Here is an 18,969-nt window from a genome sequence, read left to right on the forward strand (position 1 = left end):
ATCGCGATAAGAGCATGTAACTACATGATCAAGCTTTTAAGCACACCATTGGTAACCGTACTGGACGCTCAACAGCTTAACGGAGGAGGCTTTTCATTGGTAAGTGCACCATAGCTCGAATTGCAATTTATAGATTCTAGCTATTTGATTTAGAATATATGTTAACAAGATAACACAAAAATATTCATAGTTAATGTTATAATATCAAACCTTTTACATGCTTTGTGTTTTTAATACCAGATTTCAGTTAAAACCATAGAATGTTTGATAATCATACAGCAAGGAAAACTGTTTTGGTAACCAATGTATTGACTTATTATTTCTTTACTCTCCAACACCAAGGATCAGAAATAGTGAAATAATCTATATATCCTAAGTGTTTCCTATTTATCGTACATCATAATTATGTATCCATGATATCATTTTGCCACACATACATTTGAATTTCTTGTCACTATAAATATCATTTTCTTAACAACTGCGGGAATTGGGGACATTGCGTTTCCAGGAAAACGTGTTTAATCCATAATCTGTTGGTTAATTATCTATCATTCAAGGTTTCCCCTGAGTTGCATGTGTCACGTGCGTGTTTCGGAGACAGCAGTATGTTCGTGTTTGAACTTTCAGCTTTTTGAGCTAGCTCACTGAAGCATGCCAATAGACACACAGACAAATCCCGTCTCAATCGGTCACTACTTTCATGCTAAGCGCTAAGCAAACGCAGAAGCTTCCACTACTTTAGACTTTCGTGTGCAAGGGGACACAACTCAGACGCTTACTCACTGGGGAGAACGCCGAAGTCATGGTCAAAATTTGGGCAATATTAAGGGAGATTAAGGGAAGAAGAAACTCATGTCAGTTAGTAATATTAGAAAAAGATCAATTCCCGAATTTAGTCGCCTTTTAAACACTTCTAAAGCCCTACCTGCAAGACAGAATCTGGGTAAACTTTGGCCAAATTGCTTCAGAAAGATTTAAATGTATTCCTTTTGAATTGTGTTACTGTGAAAGAGATACAAATTAGAAACACAAGATTTTGAGAGCTAATATCAACTTCTTCATTTGAATGACAACTCCTATAGTGATACATTGTATATGACATTTAATTATAACAAAGGATATTTTCAGTTGTTTTTTTCCAATCATTTATACGGTTTATTGGTCTGTTAATCTCACACATGTTCAATACCTAATTGATATGGACATGGAAATCATAAGGTCGTCAAATGATTAGGCATTGTTATGGTGCTATTCTAGAAAAGCCATTTTATATATTTTTTGTTATATTCTACTGTTTCTATGGTAACACATAAGACATAAGCATTTGTAAAGCAACGGCACGATACAAAGAAAGTAACACTTGCGTATAAACACCTTTTCTCTCCTTTCAGTTCTCCGAGGTCTGATATTGAATCTCATGGGAGGAGCGTGGTCGCATGATGCAATTCATTTGTATCTCAATAAGCAAATTGCTATTCAAGTGTACATATATATACGGGCCCATTAGCATATAGATATCTGTGGTGAAACATCATGGCGTCTGTTCGAGCTGCTAATTGACACATGATAAGCTTCTTGCTGGCTTGAGTGGAGAAAAACAATGCCCACGTTTTCATAATTGAAGGAACCTTATGTAGGGTCGTATTATTCTCAGAGAATGTAGTGAGCTGGAACGTTAAAAAATAATGTAATTTATCATCTAATGTTTATCCAATTCAAAATATTTGTATTATCTGATAATCGTCATGTATTTGCTCTTTACAGACGACAAACCGCCTGACACTGAACAAAAAATGTATCAAACAAAATACATTTGTCTAAACGTAGATTACAACTGTAACTGGCCTGTATATAGACATGTAACTGAGCACTGAGCGGGAACAAAATATTCCAAACCTGTTTTTCATCGTGAAAGCAAACTTTAAGCATGTAGCCGACATGATGGCATGACCCTGTTTCATGTTAAGTGTAATCATGTACACTAAGGCATATTTTAGTTAATTCGCTAATATTTCGTTCATCGTTATGTGTAAATCTGGATTTCTTTTAGCATGTTTTTTTTTAATTTACGTTACACTATGTAGAATATCTTTTACAACGAAACATTAATGCTGATATTTAATTCCTGCTTGCAATACTTCAAATACTGACTCCGTATTGCATTTTTCTAATATTTCTAATTTCCGTTCCTTTAAAACATATTTGTATTCGATGGATGGCATACCGAGTCATCCCCTCGTTAGGACGAAACAATGGAGTTCAGTGGTGATCAATTGATTACTATATAGATACCTGTATATGTATGCTCACAGATGGGGGCGGATTGTCAGGCTGTTTGCAAATAGTCTTGCATGACCAAAGGCAATGTTTAACTCTCATTTCCAATCAAACACAAACACATTGAAACAATCGCTGATGGCGTCAGCTAGATACCGCTTTCCTGGTCCTTGACATTGAGATCAAAACAAAACAAAACAAGACTGTAGTTTAATGAAGTCGTATAGTTGAAGGACATTACACAACTAACCTTGGGGTCAGAAGTTCGAGTCTCGGTACTGCGTATAGCATTGCGATGAACTCACACCCAGCATTAAATGTTCCGCCCAATGCGTATGGATAGTCTAACATTTCACCTATAAGGCCATGTAGGATATGTTTGTTTTTAAATCTTATGATTTCATTTTACAGGTTGTGGACTCCACTCATATTGGTTGAAATTTAATCAATAACACAGTCATATAATATCAAATACTGTTTTAGCCACGCAGATGATATCGTCTTCTGATCAAAACGTTCCGTTCTCAATTTATCTTTCATTTTACCATCAATGGCACCATCAAATCGTTTGATGTATCGATTAGTGTTGCATACAGCTTGCTAAAAAATTCGGCGTAATTGCGATATATCTGATTTGACACAGAAGCTGATAATATAAAAAAGTATTATATCATCACAATATCCCATCAAAGGAGTGAGTCGTAAAGACAGGCGTAGCATTATATATCACACAGCTTTTTTATACTCGCGACATCCACCATGAAAATGAATAGAACTTCAGCATCTTATGTAGAGAGGTTACAGTCAAAACTATTTATAACAACCAATGAAACGACAACAATAACAATTTCACCCTAGTGGTTGTTCTACCACGGTTACACTAGGACCACAAAGACAGTGGTCTTTTGGAGCAGATGGTTTTTTCTACAGAAGTGGTCACTACTTCAGGTTTACTTGTGTTATGTTGTGTATGTGGGGAGATAATGGGATACCAATATGTCTTGCAATATTATCCAACGTTTAATCTTATCATAGCTTCCTTATCATTCATTCGACTACAAGCCGAACAATAAGCAGGTTGCACCAAAGACGCGCAAAGTCAGTGAAGGCAAGAAGAATAATTTCGAAAGATTTGGTAGCAGCTTCGTTGATATCGTATAGAATGTTGATGTTGAGAAACATTATTGATAAAAGCAGCCATATGTGGATCAAAATAGTGTATCCAAAGTAGTATTTCATAATATATTGAAGACCAATAGCAGCCTTAGTCTATATATTATTGGTCGCGAATTCCAGACCCATATATTTCAACGATCACACTGGAGACAGAATGCATATTGACAATAGTTATGCTCGCAAAGCGTTAGTTTTTAATATCGAGACATAATGACTAGTGAACCGGGAGTTTTATCATAAAAACTGGACGATATACACAATTGTCTTCCTCATATCAATAGTAAAGATGATTTATTCCGCACTATATATTTATACCTTCTTTATTCGTTTATGAGAAACATAAGATCCAATACGACAAAACCACAATGGTATAAGTGGGAGTGCGTTATTCATGGTGTCGTAACAGCGTCCTCTTTAAACATATTTGCGAGCATACAAAATTATATTTTAACTATTCACACACGTGTCAATATACATGTAATTGCTGCTAAATTAAAATCATGTTGAATTATTCAATAAAGAATGGCAATTTGGATATGCATAATTCTAACGCTTTATTGCTTTTTATTATTTTGTTTTCATTATTCTCATTAGTTTTATAGGATCGGTCATATTTGCACCACCTATTTCAAGTGTCGAGTCAAGGCTTTTTTGGTATGTTTATTATCACCTTTGTCACACTTTAAATGTGGATTATATACAATATAAGCATCATATATATATATACATATCTATGTAGCTGTTTGTTTGTTTCGCCAATATTATCATACAGGACGCAGTTTTTGTCTGATTAAAAAAATAACACTATAAAAATGACTTGCATGTAATAAAATCAATCAAGCTGGTGTTGAATTACGTATTTGCTAGCTTACAGATGGACTCCTGGCGTATTCACCCGTATTTAGTTTTTATTTCTTCCACGCCGTGGTGTATGAAAAAACCCAGCATGTATCTGGTAACTCTTTGAATAAGTTTTTATTACCCATTCAACCTATACCAATACTTGTTAATCTTAAAGTTCACTCTGTAGCCAAAGGACACGATCGCTGCTTGATAACTCTGCCATAAAACAGTAAAGTTCAATATATACGACAGTGTCAATACCACTGATCTCTCCGATACAAAGTACAGGTTATATAAATGTGTTTACGCAACCTCATATAAACAACCCAGGACACTGAATGACGACTGAGATGGTGGATCGAGGACATAGAAGGACGACTGATAGGATGGACTGAGGATATTGACAGACGACTGAGAGGGTGGACTGGGGACATTGAAGGACGCCTGGTAGAGTGGAGTGAGGACATTGACAGACGACTGAGAGGGTGGACTGAGGGCATTGAATGACGACTGATAGGGTGAGGACATTGACATTGACAGATGTCTGATAGGTTGGATCGTGGACATTGACGGACGACTGAGAGGATGAGGACATTGACGGACGACTGAGAGGGTGAGGACATTGACGGACGACTGAGAGGGTGGACTGAGGACATTGAGAGATGACTGATAGGATGAACTGAGGATATTGACAGATGTCTGATAGGTTGGATCGTGGACACTGACGGACGACTGAGAGGATGAACTGAGGACATTGACAGACGACTGATAGGATGAACTGAGGACATTGACAGATGACTGATAGGTTAGATCGAGGACAATGACAGACGACTGATATGTTGAAATGGGGGCGGGTGTGATATTGAACTTTATTAGTTTGATATCATCAGTCTACTAGAATGGTAATGGTGCTGATGGCGTTTAGATAAGTATATGTTAAACGCACCGACCATTTAGGCCCCCTTTTAAGTGTCACGTGTTGTATGCTTGGCCTGGAGAGCTGATCGCATAATTTATTTACTTTTAAGTAGCCTTGACGGAGCTGACGGTTCATGCTTTTAAATTTTCCAATTAAACAATGTATGATCATACTGATAATATGTAGATAATTAGCCATGGGCTGATATGATTATAGAGAGACACACTAAGTTAGGATGTGAACTGTAGTGAAGACTTTGAAACTAAAAAAATATCCCTTACAATTGATAGTCCTGATAAATGCATGCAAATTTTCTCAAATACGAATTTGGAAGTCCATGCTGTTCTCTGTTTTCTTAATGTCTCTCTTTTTAATTAATATTGAATAGCTAGCTTCCGTTCGTCATGATCTAACTTTTATCTTCACCTGTTCCTTAATTATAGGATACTCTTTTAGACGTGTTTTCATTTAGGTAGTCCCCGAGGTCGTGTACAGTGTTATGCTTCAAGAGAGCTGTTTTGATGAAGTCAAGGAAAGTTAACACTTTCTGTGTGAGACGGACGTATTGAAAATGTATTGTTTTACTAGTCTTCATTGTGAATGTGATGTAGTCGTCTATTGTAAGTCAGGATCCTCTTTGATAACCTGCAATCAATCAGTAAATACTATATTTTCACTAAAACTACATAATGATGCTGAGTAATTTATATAGGATTGCTTATGTTGAAGATCTATCATGTCAACTCCCAATACCCGTACTACATCCTTTGGATGTATATATATTGTTTCACAAATCGAATCCTCTGACACCCAAGTATTTTCCACGTGCTTATAATTAAATCAATACCTCGTGCACGCTTCAACTGTGGCTGTGACCTGGTTGACTTGTTAATTAGTTTTTAGATGATAATAATCGTCTGTTGCTGCGTTAGAACAAGAACAACGGTATTATTCCTATATTGTACAGCATGAATAGAATTCGAAATTAATTGCGAAAACCGTGGTCTGATGAAAATATTGTTTAGGACTGTGCCAATGTTTTTATTACATGTGGGAAACCTAAATAAACTCAAATACAGAAATAAGTCCATGAAATAAGGCAAACGCTGTACATTGCTTTTTATGCAATGTAAGTTGTATTTGCTAACCAGAACTAGATACATTTAAACATACATACTTATAATTTTACGTTATATGTTGTTCATAATAATTGCAGTTTTAAAATTTGATTTATATTTCATATGGAAATTATTTCACGTTTACCGAACTGAAACATACAAACAATTCACGTATATTCAAAATATACAACATAGCATTTTATCCTGATTTTATTTATGGTGTATGAATGTAAAATGAATACAACCGTTTAATATTTTGGTCAGTACGGATACCATCTTGGATGTTAGGATTCAAAGTCTTTTCAACACAGATATGGCCTACTATAGGAGTCAAAACAATTCTACTAGGCTCCTTTGAGTATAGCAAGTGTCAAGGCAATATATATCATTGAAATGTTACCATGACAACGTACCGTTGGTAATGTAGATGCTATATACAAAATATTACCATACGGCTTGCGAATTAGGCGGTAACAGTATGATTTCCGTTTTTTTCGCAATGATTAGCGGTCTCTGCCACTGCCATTGAACGTTTTAATGTTTATAAAATAGAACAGATTAACAGTTTAACGCAAAATAAGGATTGATGACAAAAAACGATGAGTACATACCCTATTAATGCCAACCATACACCAGATCAAGAATCGCATTTCTTTTACCAATGTAATAATGGCACGTTAGTCTATTTTTGCCATACTCAATACTAAAAGTACACGTCAAATGTTGTAATTAACAATACAAATTAATATTTCATTTACAATTAATTGACGATAAACAGAAGTCAGCAGATCATTACAAACGGTATGCAAAATTGGCAAAAACTTAATAATTTATTAACATATCTTGTATTCAAACTTGGTCAATTGGTGTAACATATGGATGTCTATAATTTGACATATCATATCCGGTTATAAGGGAATTTGATACAGGATTTACTTTTTTTGCCAGGGATCTATTTTGTACTATTAATTAACATATATATTGTACTGTTAACATATTGGAAACGAATTCCAGTTTTGACATTACAAATATCGTATTGTTTACAACGTTGTAACAAATAACACATATATGACAGTTTGGTATCTTAAATGAAAGCTATCTTGCTTTGCCTTCGTATATTTGTGGTGACTTGTGTTATAAATCTTGGTTTATAGTGGCAAAAGTTTCTTACAATTCTCGACTGGCTTTGCTAATTAAATCAATTTTACATTGAGGTCAATCCAGGTTTGTACTATGTGTAAGGTTATCCACTCCTTTTTCCTCTATTAAAGATATTCATCTGCCCTTTCTACTATTTAATACAAACACAATTAATCAAATATTTTAGTAAGAGTTGCCTAGCTATTTAAATGCTGTGTGCTTCCAAACGGTTTTCATTCTTTTCCCTCGACAATTATCGTTATATGCACCACAACTTGCGTTTTGACGTAATATGTGATTTTCAATATTCTTGATTGTATTGTCACATTCACTTTCCCAGCATGGGCAATTATCAATAAAGCACTTTTGAAATAAACACCAGTTGATTCCAAATAGCGAACGACTCTAGAGATCAATCAAATTAAATCAATGGCACCACGCACATTATCACACGCACTTCCAACTTAAACAAAAGCAAATGAAACATTATAATACCATATTTGTTTTCTTACCTATTCCTTAATAATTACATGAAAGGGTATTTACAATGTACAATGATAGCCATGTTGATTCCCAAAGACATGTTTTCATGTTTAATTTGATGTGTAATGTTAAATACATATTTCCATTGATGAAAGTCTCGTGTAAAGCTAACATGTTAGTTTCTTGACCGTTGACACTTGAATAGAAGTGTGAATATAGTGTGCTCCTGTAGACAAGTACACAGACTTGAATAACTCGATGCTTACCTAACGCCAAAGGGATTAAGGTTATTGAGTTGAATTTGGTTTTCACTACATGCACATAATGTGTTGTAAAGACATGTTCAATAGGATTTCGGTGTTAAAGAGAGAGCTATGTGGTCCCTTCACTAGAAGCGTTTTTCCAAAGAAAAAGTACATCCATCTCATTTTTAAACATGCGCCATAACGCCGACTCGTAAGATACAAGTGCCAGTATTTGAAGTTCGAGTTATTAGCTGTTAACTTTGAATTTCAAATCTCATAAATCATTTGATATATTCGATCATAATTTAAAAGTTGCGGAACAATAATTGTGACAGACAGGGAAGCTTTCTGAATAAAATAACACTTTAAAGTATGTAATCAATACAATATATTGAATTTACAAAATTGTTTGTTGAAAAAAAGCGTTCTCTACTTTACAGTTCTTTGATAAGAGACAAAGAACGGTCGATGTAGAAGTGTTTTCGGTTCTTCTTTTTTTAATTTCATTTTTATATTCGATTCATAATATTAGTCGGTTCTTCTTAAGTCAGTGTATACTGCAAACGTAAACGTATGAGTGTAAAATGTTTTAGATGTTTCACTAAATCTTGTTTATAAATAGACTTATAAGTCTTAACGGTAACTAAGTTTGATACATATAATTGATTTTATACTTGTTTTTATTTTGTTTTATTTGGGTTAAATAAAATCATTATACAGTTAACGTAACGGAGACTAGATGTACATATAAACTATAACTCTTAGTAATGATAAAGATAATTCTAACCATGAATAATAAGAAGTCTTGATGTCTTTCTGTCGGGCCCTTGAACGTCAAATATCCAGGTTTGACTCTATTTTTTTTTTTTTTTTTTTTTTTTTTTTTTTTTGCGATATTGATGAATATGGTGCCTATACTGTGCAGGTTTATTAACTAATTCATAAAGGTTACATTAAACAGTTTCTAACAAATATGCTTTACAATTTATATTTTTTTTATGAATTCGCATCATATCTATGGAGAGAAGCAATTACTTCAGGGTGTCTCATGTGATAATTATTTTCATGGGCAATGAACGCATCTTAATTAAGAATTAATATATCATATTGAAATTCTAACATTAAGATGAAAGAAAACAAAAAGCGGGTAGTCACGGGTTATTTATTTTTATTGATTATCGGATAGTTGGTAGGGCGATAAAGAGTACTATGGCTGAATGCTCTACAGAGTAGCAAGTCATCCAATATAACATATCATTCAGTGGTACTGGGAGAAAACAAACCAAATCGTTACGTAGCAACCATTCAAGTGAAATTCATACGTGACATGAGAGACAGATGCTAGATCTATTAATATCAATGTTTTTATTATTTCAGTTGTTTTGTCATAAAAATAATGATAACTGTACAGCTTAGAAATATTTTGTAGTTTTAAATCGATGTAAAAATGATGTGTTAACAGTGAATAATTAACCTTAATTTATTAATGAAAACATTTATTACAAATGTTACAACATTTTATTTGTATAGTAAATACCTGGTTTTTTTTATTTGCAGAGAAGAAGTAGATGAGCACTTTTAACAGGGTAAGTATCTTACATTATGTATACTTCATCTTAAACTATTTCATAATTGATAATGTTAAAAGTCCCAAACCATTGTTCACCTGACAATGTTTATATATGTTGATCGATACTTTGTTCATTTCACTTCAACCCATGCCATACGCGTTCCAGGCTAGAGTTAGGATGTTCCCTCTTAGAAGTCCAGTGTCCAATACAAAAGGTTAGATAATGTTTTCCTAAAACGTCCATATATACTGAAAGAAGCATAGAGAGCTCCTTGGACAGATCGCGATTGCACTGTTTTATAGGGAAGTATTAAGAATACCATAGCCGTGGATAGTTTGCCTAGGATAACTTCTCAAAGGACCTTAATCCATAATCTACGAGATATAACCCGCCATGACCTGACGGTTGTAAATATAGGGATGAACTAGGTCCCAAACGATCTGTAATGTTTATGTATGGCCAACATTAGCACGTAGAAGGCCAAAAGTCAGACAACTAAATCTAAATAATTATTGTTCGTCTAGAGACTCTAAGAAAGACCGGTTGAGAAAGGTGAAACATATTTCTCCTGACTTTTCCCGAAACCATCTGTATTTAATGTCAATGTATATATCAGTCGGACGCCTTTTTCGTTATTTATCGCTCTTGTCTTGTGATATGCTCCACGGAGTACTGGTTCCAATTGAAAATATGCGGATTAATGTAATTAAATACCTTTTGTGAATTTAAAAATAGGATTATTATCAGATTATAATTGATTTGGAAAAAATTGTAACAAGGCGACGCAATGTAATGAAATATATAAATCTTCAAACATAATTCATAGGAGATTGCATTCACAGTCTATGAGATTTCAAAGCTCAAATATGAGAATACATAAATTGTGAATGTAATCTCCAATGAATTATTTTTGTTATTCATTCATTGTATTACATTGCGTCCACTTGTTAATGATTATTTCAAATACGTTGTAATCTGACAATGATCCTATTTTTTATGTATCCACAGACTTTCATTAATCCAGCTAGCCATATATGCCCATAGCAACATGTATAGATATGTACGGGTGGATTAACGTGACACTTTACAATGCCAAACTGTAAAAATCTGTGTAATACCTACCAATTACACGTGGTTTCATATAATCTGACGACTATTGCGGCTGTTTTTTACATATTAGTCGCCGTGTATTTATAAAAAGTTTAAACCAATACATAGGCCTAGAAACTGATACAGAGACCCGGAGACACCACATCGGTGCCGCCGATAACAAAAGATGTCTATAGTCATAATGAAATATACTTCACTTTAACAAAATATATTCAAATAAATCAGAGTCGTCTTTAACTTACGGTCATTGATAGAAGTGTTCATGTTAACTACGTTTGACAGATTCTGTGATAAATCTTCATTACTGATTAATCAAAGAATGTGCAAATAATGGGGACATTTACAAATGATGAAAAAGAAAAACTGGCTACAAAATAATATTGAGAAAACAATCCGTGTATAATCTCACTTTGTGCCTTAGAGGTTCTAACGGAGATCACTTTAATAGTTTATGCAATATAGTGATATGTCAGATCCTATATGAAATGGGGTGAAAATAAGTATACGGTACTTTAATCAGATTACTGAGAACAAAAGTAGTCGAATACATGTTTCTACTATAAAGTGCTTGTTCCTCGTATTTTATTCTATTGATTTATTTTCAATTCAAAAGAACAAAAATATAAGAAACATGTATACTCGTATACAAAGAGTATATATATTATTAAAGCAATAGTTCGTTACTTGCCGTTATTGCTTGGTTATCGCAAAAAAATAATAGCGTATGGTAAAAGAACAGCGATCAGATTTGGCAGTTCGATAAAGGGGAAGTAATTTAGTTATACCTCCAATAACTTATTAGATTAGTTGAAACCGCGCTAACCTCGCTGGTCATATTGAATTTATTCCGTACAATAAACATCTATTGACCATCGGAGTGACCATTACGCTGACGCAGAGAAAATCTCCTGTTGCTACAGTATGTAAATGGACAATGATTCAGGGCAGTAATGAGGATTAGAGATGCTTAGTGTCTAGTAGGGGCCTCTACAATAGACACCCAAGTGGATAACGCAATTCTACATGACTCCGGTAATAGATACACTGTATAACTCTCTAGATAATGGATCGCCTAAGTTAGATATGATACACACGTTACATACCGATCATTGACTATAAAATCCCGTACTAATAATTGTCCGGTATTGATAATAGAGACATTAGTTTCATATATGATTAATTCTATTAAGATTAGTCTTTTACACTATTTAACCAGCTTTGCAGAAAATATTTTCCTATATGGAAAAACGGTTTATTTATGATGTCCTTATCAACGACTTTGGCAGCGACACTAAAGAAAATAAAGATATCAGTTATCTTAAAAAGAATACGCATTAGTTATACCATGATTCACTAAAACTTTGCACCTGATCTTTAAGTGAAACACGTACACAACGACAAAGCGTCCGATGGAGAGATAAGCGCTCTAAGTCAATGGTTTAGGTATACACTAGTATAGTCTACGGAGCCAAGTATATATACATAACGACATAGTGTCCAATGCCACGAAACTGGATATCTTATATAGCGGTGAGACTATCGAAAAATGGCCACAAATTAAACACTAATGGTCATCGTCAAAAAGGAAGTCCATAGACTAATTCATTAGCGGTAGTTTTTAGGTAACCTATCATCTGTTGTAGAACGAAGACCGCCTATATATGATATGTTGCAACAACACAGATAATGTACGTACAGGTGTCACAAGATACCATAATCAAGATACATTTCTAATATTGTTCATGATGATAATAAATTCATTAAAAAGAAGTTTTACACATTACGATATGTTTGTTATAGTGTGTTAAATAACTCGTGGGTATTTGTCATCATTAAACATTGTAAAGAAAAGACCGTGAATGACTGTTTCAGTTTTTTTATATGCAGTGTAACGTCAAACTTAACCATAACATATATCGATTAATGTTCGATTTGAAAAAAAAAAAAAAACCTTTTGATTTGCATCTTGGTTCGACGCACACATTGATCAGTGCAACATGTTGTGTCAGAATTGATAAATATCATGGTAAATAGCATGCTTTGATCACAGAATGGCAACGTGCTTAAAACATCCGAGTTTAGAATGCATAACGCGTATAAGAGCTTCAGTGTTAGAAACATTTTGAGTGTGCATCATGGTTTACGAAATGCATTCATTAATGTCAATGTGACATGAACTTACATGATCCTTCAATATTGGGGTTAGCAGGAAAGTCAATATCGGTCACGTGTTTAATTTATATATCCACCAATACCTCCTGTAATCGATGACGGTTCTTGTTGCATTCAATATGCATAGGGACAAGCACCTCTATTTAATAAATGTCAGTGTCGCGCAAATGTAATACAGTTAGCATGTGTCTTGGTTTGTAAATGTACTTTGACTTTTACTCGTAAACGAATTAAAGCTTCTAAAGTTCTGTCTGGGGGTATCCGATTCTATCCTATTCATTTTGTGTCCGAGCTTTAAATGAATAATTCCGTGTCTAAGATTCTTTATTTACAATTCATTTTAACCTAACATTCAATTACATTATAACTCCAAATACATACACTGCCATATTCGACGCTAAATGAACCCTCTTCATGGCAACTGCCAACCTACATTTACATTACCAGAATGCAAAGATAGATCCATTCTGTTGTTTTGTTTTTATTGTTTTTTTATTAATCTTTTTTCAAATTAAACTTTTACTTTTTCAATAATTGTATGCACCTGGATTCCCATATTGTGTCCGTCAATATTCTTGATTATCAGCGTCCTGTCTTCTTTATTAAGTCGAATATAGCATATTTCTATACATATGTACAGTAATAGATTACTTCATACATGTTCAAGTCAAACAGGCCGGTTATCATTTAAATGGCAGGGCTGACTGTATCAAAGTGCAAAAATTAATATAACTCACAATTTGTTTTACCTGTTCAACTTAAAATCATGCTGATACAGTTGTATAAGATCGATGTTGCGAGAATATGTTATAATTTGGTGAGTAAAGAAATGGACAATTTGAATGCTTTATAGTAATCGTCTTTGTTTGAGCTTTATATAGTGATTTGATGGAGTGAAACTTTAATGAACATTTTTACTGAGCTGCAGTAGGATAATAGACATTCCTGTGTATTGTTGGCTGATCATCAGGCCCTACCTGTCTCTCTAGGGATAGATCATCTTAAAGAACCTTTGTATTGTTCAAAAAGGTTGTTAATTGTTTGCTCTTCATTCTCGATAAAATTATTTTCAGTTATTAACCTTATTTTATCTATATTTTGATTTTTTTTTTAACATTATGATGATAATTAATAAATTCGCATAACCGAAGCTTAAAATTAAAAAATGCAAGTATTTTCAAAACAAATCAAGAAACATTCCGATGCAAATTGTTTCTATTTCTCTCTTTACAGACGCCGTGAATGATATTTTACCGTCAAACCCTGTCAGCATTTTACTAGCATCATACCATCATGGCGGGAGACACAAGAATGGACAATATGACGTATGCAAATATATCAATGGATATGTCGCAGTATGTCCTTGACCTGACCAAAATGTTCCCAATACGATATGCCGTTCCTCTTTTGGGCTTCTTATCGCCAGTCCTGATTCTAATCACCCTGGTAACAAACACATTGGTCGTTGTTGTGTTACTGAAGAAACACATGCGTTCTCCAACCAACGCTATTTTGGCAGGAATGGCGCTTTCTGATATGTTCACCGGTTTGGTTCCTCTACCAGTATTTGTTTACTTCTTCAGTCTGGATAATTACAAGGAATACGTTTCGTATAACTGGTGCTTCGCTTACAAGTTTATGTCAGAGCTGATTCCTACAATCTTCCACACAGCTTCGATCTGGCTCACAATGGCACTTGCTATTCAACGATACATCTACATTTGCCATAGTTTTCAAGCTAGAAAATGGTGTACAATCCGAAATGTACTTTATGGAACATTTGCAATATACGCCATAGCTATCTTAAGCCAGCTTTCTCGGTTCTTTGATTCAAAATACATATCACACGAGATGCCATCACGATTAGTTCCAAACAAAACTATAGCGGTTTGTATTGTTGCCATGTCGTCTTGGGCTGAGAACCACGTAGACCTTTACTACAATGTGTACTATTGGTTCAGAGTGATTTGCATACATCTTATCCCCTGTGCTTTTCTTGTTGTTCTCAACGCTTTGCTTATCTCAGCCATGCGTACCGCCCAGCTCCGCCGCATGCAGTTGCTGAAACAGAATAAAAAGAGCGAAAGCAAAAAGCTCAAGGACAGCAATTGTACAACTCTAATGCTCGTTGCGGTTGTCGGGCTCTTCCTGTTGGTTGAGCTGCCTCTTGGAATTATTATGATTTTAAATATTATTGACAATACATTTCTTCTTGGAATTTTCTCGGAACATGAGACATTTGGGATAATGAATTTGATATCAAACTTTTTCATCTTGTTGAGTTATCCCCTGAACTTCTTTATTTATTGTGGGATGTCGCGACAATTTCGGGAAACATTTAAAAGAATGTTTACGGGCGCGCCGATGCCTATTGACCGAGACTGTTCTCAGTATATGACACTTCCGACGGAGAATGGTAAGACGACTCTTACCAATGATGAGACGGCACTATAGGAATAAAGTGAAAGTCTCTAGACCATGGCAGATGAACCTTTCCAAAGATATCGTTTTGGGATTGTGTGTTATACTCAATAGTAAAAAAAATGCGGTATTGCTCAGATAAAGGGTTAATATTGATACGGTTACACGTATATATTATATGAAAGAGACTTGTGGTTCATATCAAAAGCGTGCTTTTGGACTGTCAATAGTAAAAACTTATTAAATGCCACTGTATAATGTTGATAATGTTGCAAAGCAACTCATGTGAATATTCCACGCTGAAGGATCCAAGCTCTGGCAACATGTAGTGTTAAAGTAAATACCCAAACATTAGTACTGGTCATCAGATATATAAATATATCGACTTGTGGTTTATGATGTACGTTGAGCATGGCGACAGGAAAATATAATGGAGAATGCATCGTTTGATGATTCCCTTGCCAGTTTTATTAACCCAATCACAAACAACTACCAGGAAATGATTCGAATGTAAAAAAGTCTCAGCCATGTCACCTGTAAATATGTCATCAAATGGCCATTTGAATAAGTAAATAATGAAAAATGATGTTATGAATTAGCATTACTAACAATTTAAGCTGTATTGATATCATTGAATGAAGGTACTGTATATGTATCTTGAGGGGAGGTATAGCACTCGACTACAAAAAGGGATGTTGGTCATGCATTTAAATACAGTAATTATCGATCATTAAGAAGTTTGTAAATGTTCTATATTCTATTTTGCCTGATATGATGCCATTTTGTAATGAGGTGAGGTCTTTACAGAGTACAATCCCTGTGATTCCCATCACGTCATCATTTCAACTACCACGACGATGGTTCCATAACATACGCTTAAGGGGTTATTATCACATATAGTTGTATAAAAACATTTCCAATAAAATAATGTTCAATTTGAAACATATAAAATAATATGTTATAACATATTTTATCTACATGTACCTAGAGCACATAGGATGTATATTTGCTTGTGTCCGAAATTTGTAGTTAAACTGACATATATAATTATAAATATATAAATCATGTTATATTATATATAATTATATATAGCATCTCCAGCCCGCCTGTCTTATTCCGTTCCTGAATGACGGAACGTTTACTGAACAATTGAACAATTAAATGATGATTTTTTCCATGTGAAATTTTTGTCTTGTTTGAAACTTTATAATTTTCTTATTTGCTTGTCAACAAATGAGTGTCAACTTATGTATGATAAACATATTGTCGTATTAAAATTCCGTTGTTAAATTTTGTCCCATTTCGTCTGATTTGTGAAGTTATAATTATGATTTTTTGTTGATATTGCAAAAACTGATGTGAGGCAATCCTATCTGTTCCTACTGCATATTACAATCAAATATATAGTCTAAATCTGCAAGTATAATATTTGAAACTCTGTTACCATTTCATTGTTTTGATATTCAGTATAAAGGAAGAAAATAATATAATTCGAAAAGTTTCTTCTTCTTACAAATTTTACTGTGATAGATGTAAGTTATATATAGTCCCAAAATATAAATAAAAATAAGAAAAAACGAAAATAGATAAATACTTTTCAGTAAATACAATGTAATAGGTCGTGAGTGTTAAATAACTGTTTAAGTGTATATGACGAGTGTTAAATTCATCGTTGTATGTACTTTGTCATGTTTTTAATGAGAACTATATTATGATGAAAAGAAGAAGAACGATGACGTAGCAGTTTATGTACACATATTACGATTTATTTATATGGAGCTTATCTGTACTAACTGCAGTTCATCAATCTATGTATTTCATGAGCAAGTGTATATTTTTATATAAAAATGTATCTGGGTTTCCCCCAAATACAGTAGGGTTTTGGTTATAGTATTCTAATCGCAAATCTGCTATTGCACTGGCAGAAATTATTTATTCGACCATTGGTCAATATTTTGTGAAATAGTGTTAAATGCGTCCCCTCCAATAATGATAATAAAATAATCCAATAACTGAAAAATATACATATTGTTTTGTATTGAACAAAACCTGCAACCTTTCAATTCAATGATGTCGGTAAGTAAGTAATACTAAGTTTCGGATTCCTATGATCGCCTCAAATGATATTTTCCAAGATGTATTCTAAAACAATACCTAATCAGGGTTTTGAGAATTGAAGATTGTATTATTGTAAACCACAATCTAGTAGCATGGGTTTAAATTCCTCGTGTGTAGTTGACGATTTGAAACCGGGAAAATAAAGAGCAAAAGAAACTGTTCTACGACAAGAAACTGTGAAGTGCGAAATTAAATTGTGACAAAAATAATAATGATTATTTATATCTCAAATGGTATTATTTCAAATCAAACGCATATGTCGTGGTTTCTGCTTAACTTTTTCTAGTACACAATAGATAATAAATAGATAATTCGTTGCTGGTTACATGCTAGCCAATTACATGTATGTATCAATTATAAATATAATACTAATATTACTAAGCGAACTAATGAAATACAAACAAATGAATACATTAAATATATTTTTGTCACTATCGGTGAGTCTGGAAGCCTTATAGAAAATATAACATCATATTAAAGTAACACATGGAGTATATGGCACTATAAGGGATTCCAAAGAAACACTTTGATCTTTATGAATGATAAGTTGATCACGTGTTCTGTCTAATTCCTTATTCCGTATGTTATATCATGTGCATTGAATGAATAAGTGAAATAAAGATTTAAGTTAATCAAAATTGTGATTTTATGATTTATTTTTTTATATAATTATACGAAACATCTAGAATTCCCGATGGCATTCGACGGACACACTCATTACAAACAAGCATAGGACATACTAAAGGATCTCTCATCAATTCTTCCTAACGTCTCACCTTTGGCCGTCTGCAGAGTGGTCGGCCCCGTGAGGTAGACTCGGGGTTCTTGCCTTTGGCCGAGACATATCTTTGTCTATAAGGGAGTAGTCTATGATTAGATCTCAGCATAAAGGGGGTGGGACGATTGTTTTGTATAATGTGACCGGATAGGGTGTTTTGCTTGGTGTCTTCATTAATATAGCGCTATAAAAGGGCAAAGGTTCAATTATACAAAAAGATTACTCACGCAATACACCACATGCACAGAATGTTGTCCTTATATGACCCTGGATGTTAATAGGACGTAAATGAAAGAAAATGATAAACAAAACATCATGTAAAAGTAGCCTTTAAATTAACATTCAGCAGAATCAAATACATCAAAGAAATGTCATATCTAAACTGATATGACAGTGATGTATGTATGCTTTTAAAGTGACTGAGAAATGATATTTCAAGTTGATATTTTCGACATTTTTGTTTTTGTTTTACAATCTTAATAGCATATTGCTGATAAAAAAAAGAATATGCCAAAACTTTACCCATGATTAAAAATAAAACCATCCTATACGTCTATCACGGACATATCCTCCTACTCAGTCTCTGTTCCGAATGTCT

The 18,969-nt window shown here is 33.8% G+C and overlaps 1 protein-coding gene across 1 annotated transcript in view; it reads left to right on the forward strand.

Moving 5' to 3' along the window:
• LOC138317551 (sex peptide receptor-like) overlaps positions 1 to 18,231 on the forward strand; it is a 64,150-nt gene extending 45,919 nt beyond the window's left edge. The window contains exons 2-3 of the mRNA XM_069259303.1: positions 9,759 to 9,787; positions 14,288 to 18,231. Coding sequence (XP_069115404.1) covers positions 14,348 to 15,508 — 1,161 coding nt within the window. The 5' untranslated portion in view covers positions 9,759 to 9,787; positions 14,288 to 14,347 and the 3' untranslated portion in view covers positions 15,509 to 18,231. The remainder of the gene's footprint in view (positions 1 to 9,758; positions 9,788 to 14,287) is intronic.
• The last annotated feature ends 738 nt before the right edge of the window (positions 18,232 to 18,969 follow it).

The sequence above is a fragment of the Argopecten irradians genome, chromosome 3 (genome assembly GCF_041381155.1).
Source record: "Argopecten irradians isolate NY chromosome 3, Ai_NY, whole genome shotgun sequence".
Classification (NCBI taxonomy): Eukaryota; Metazoa; Mollusca; class Bivalvia; order Pectinida; family Pectinidae; genus Argopecten; species Argopecten irradians.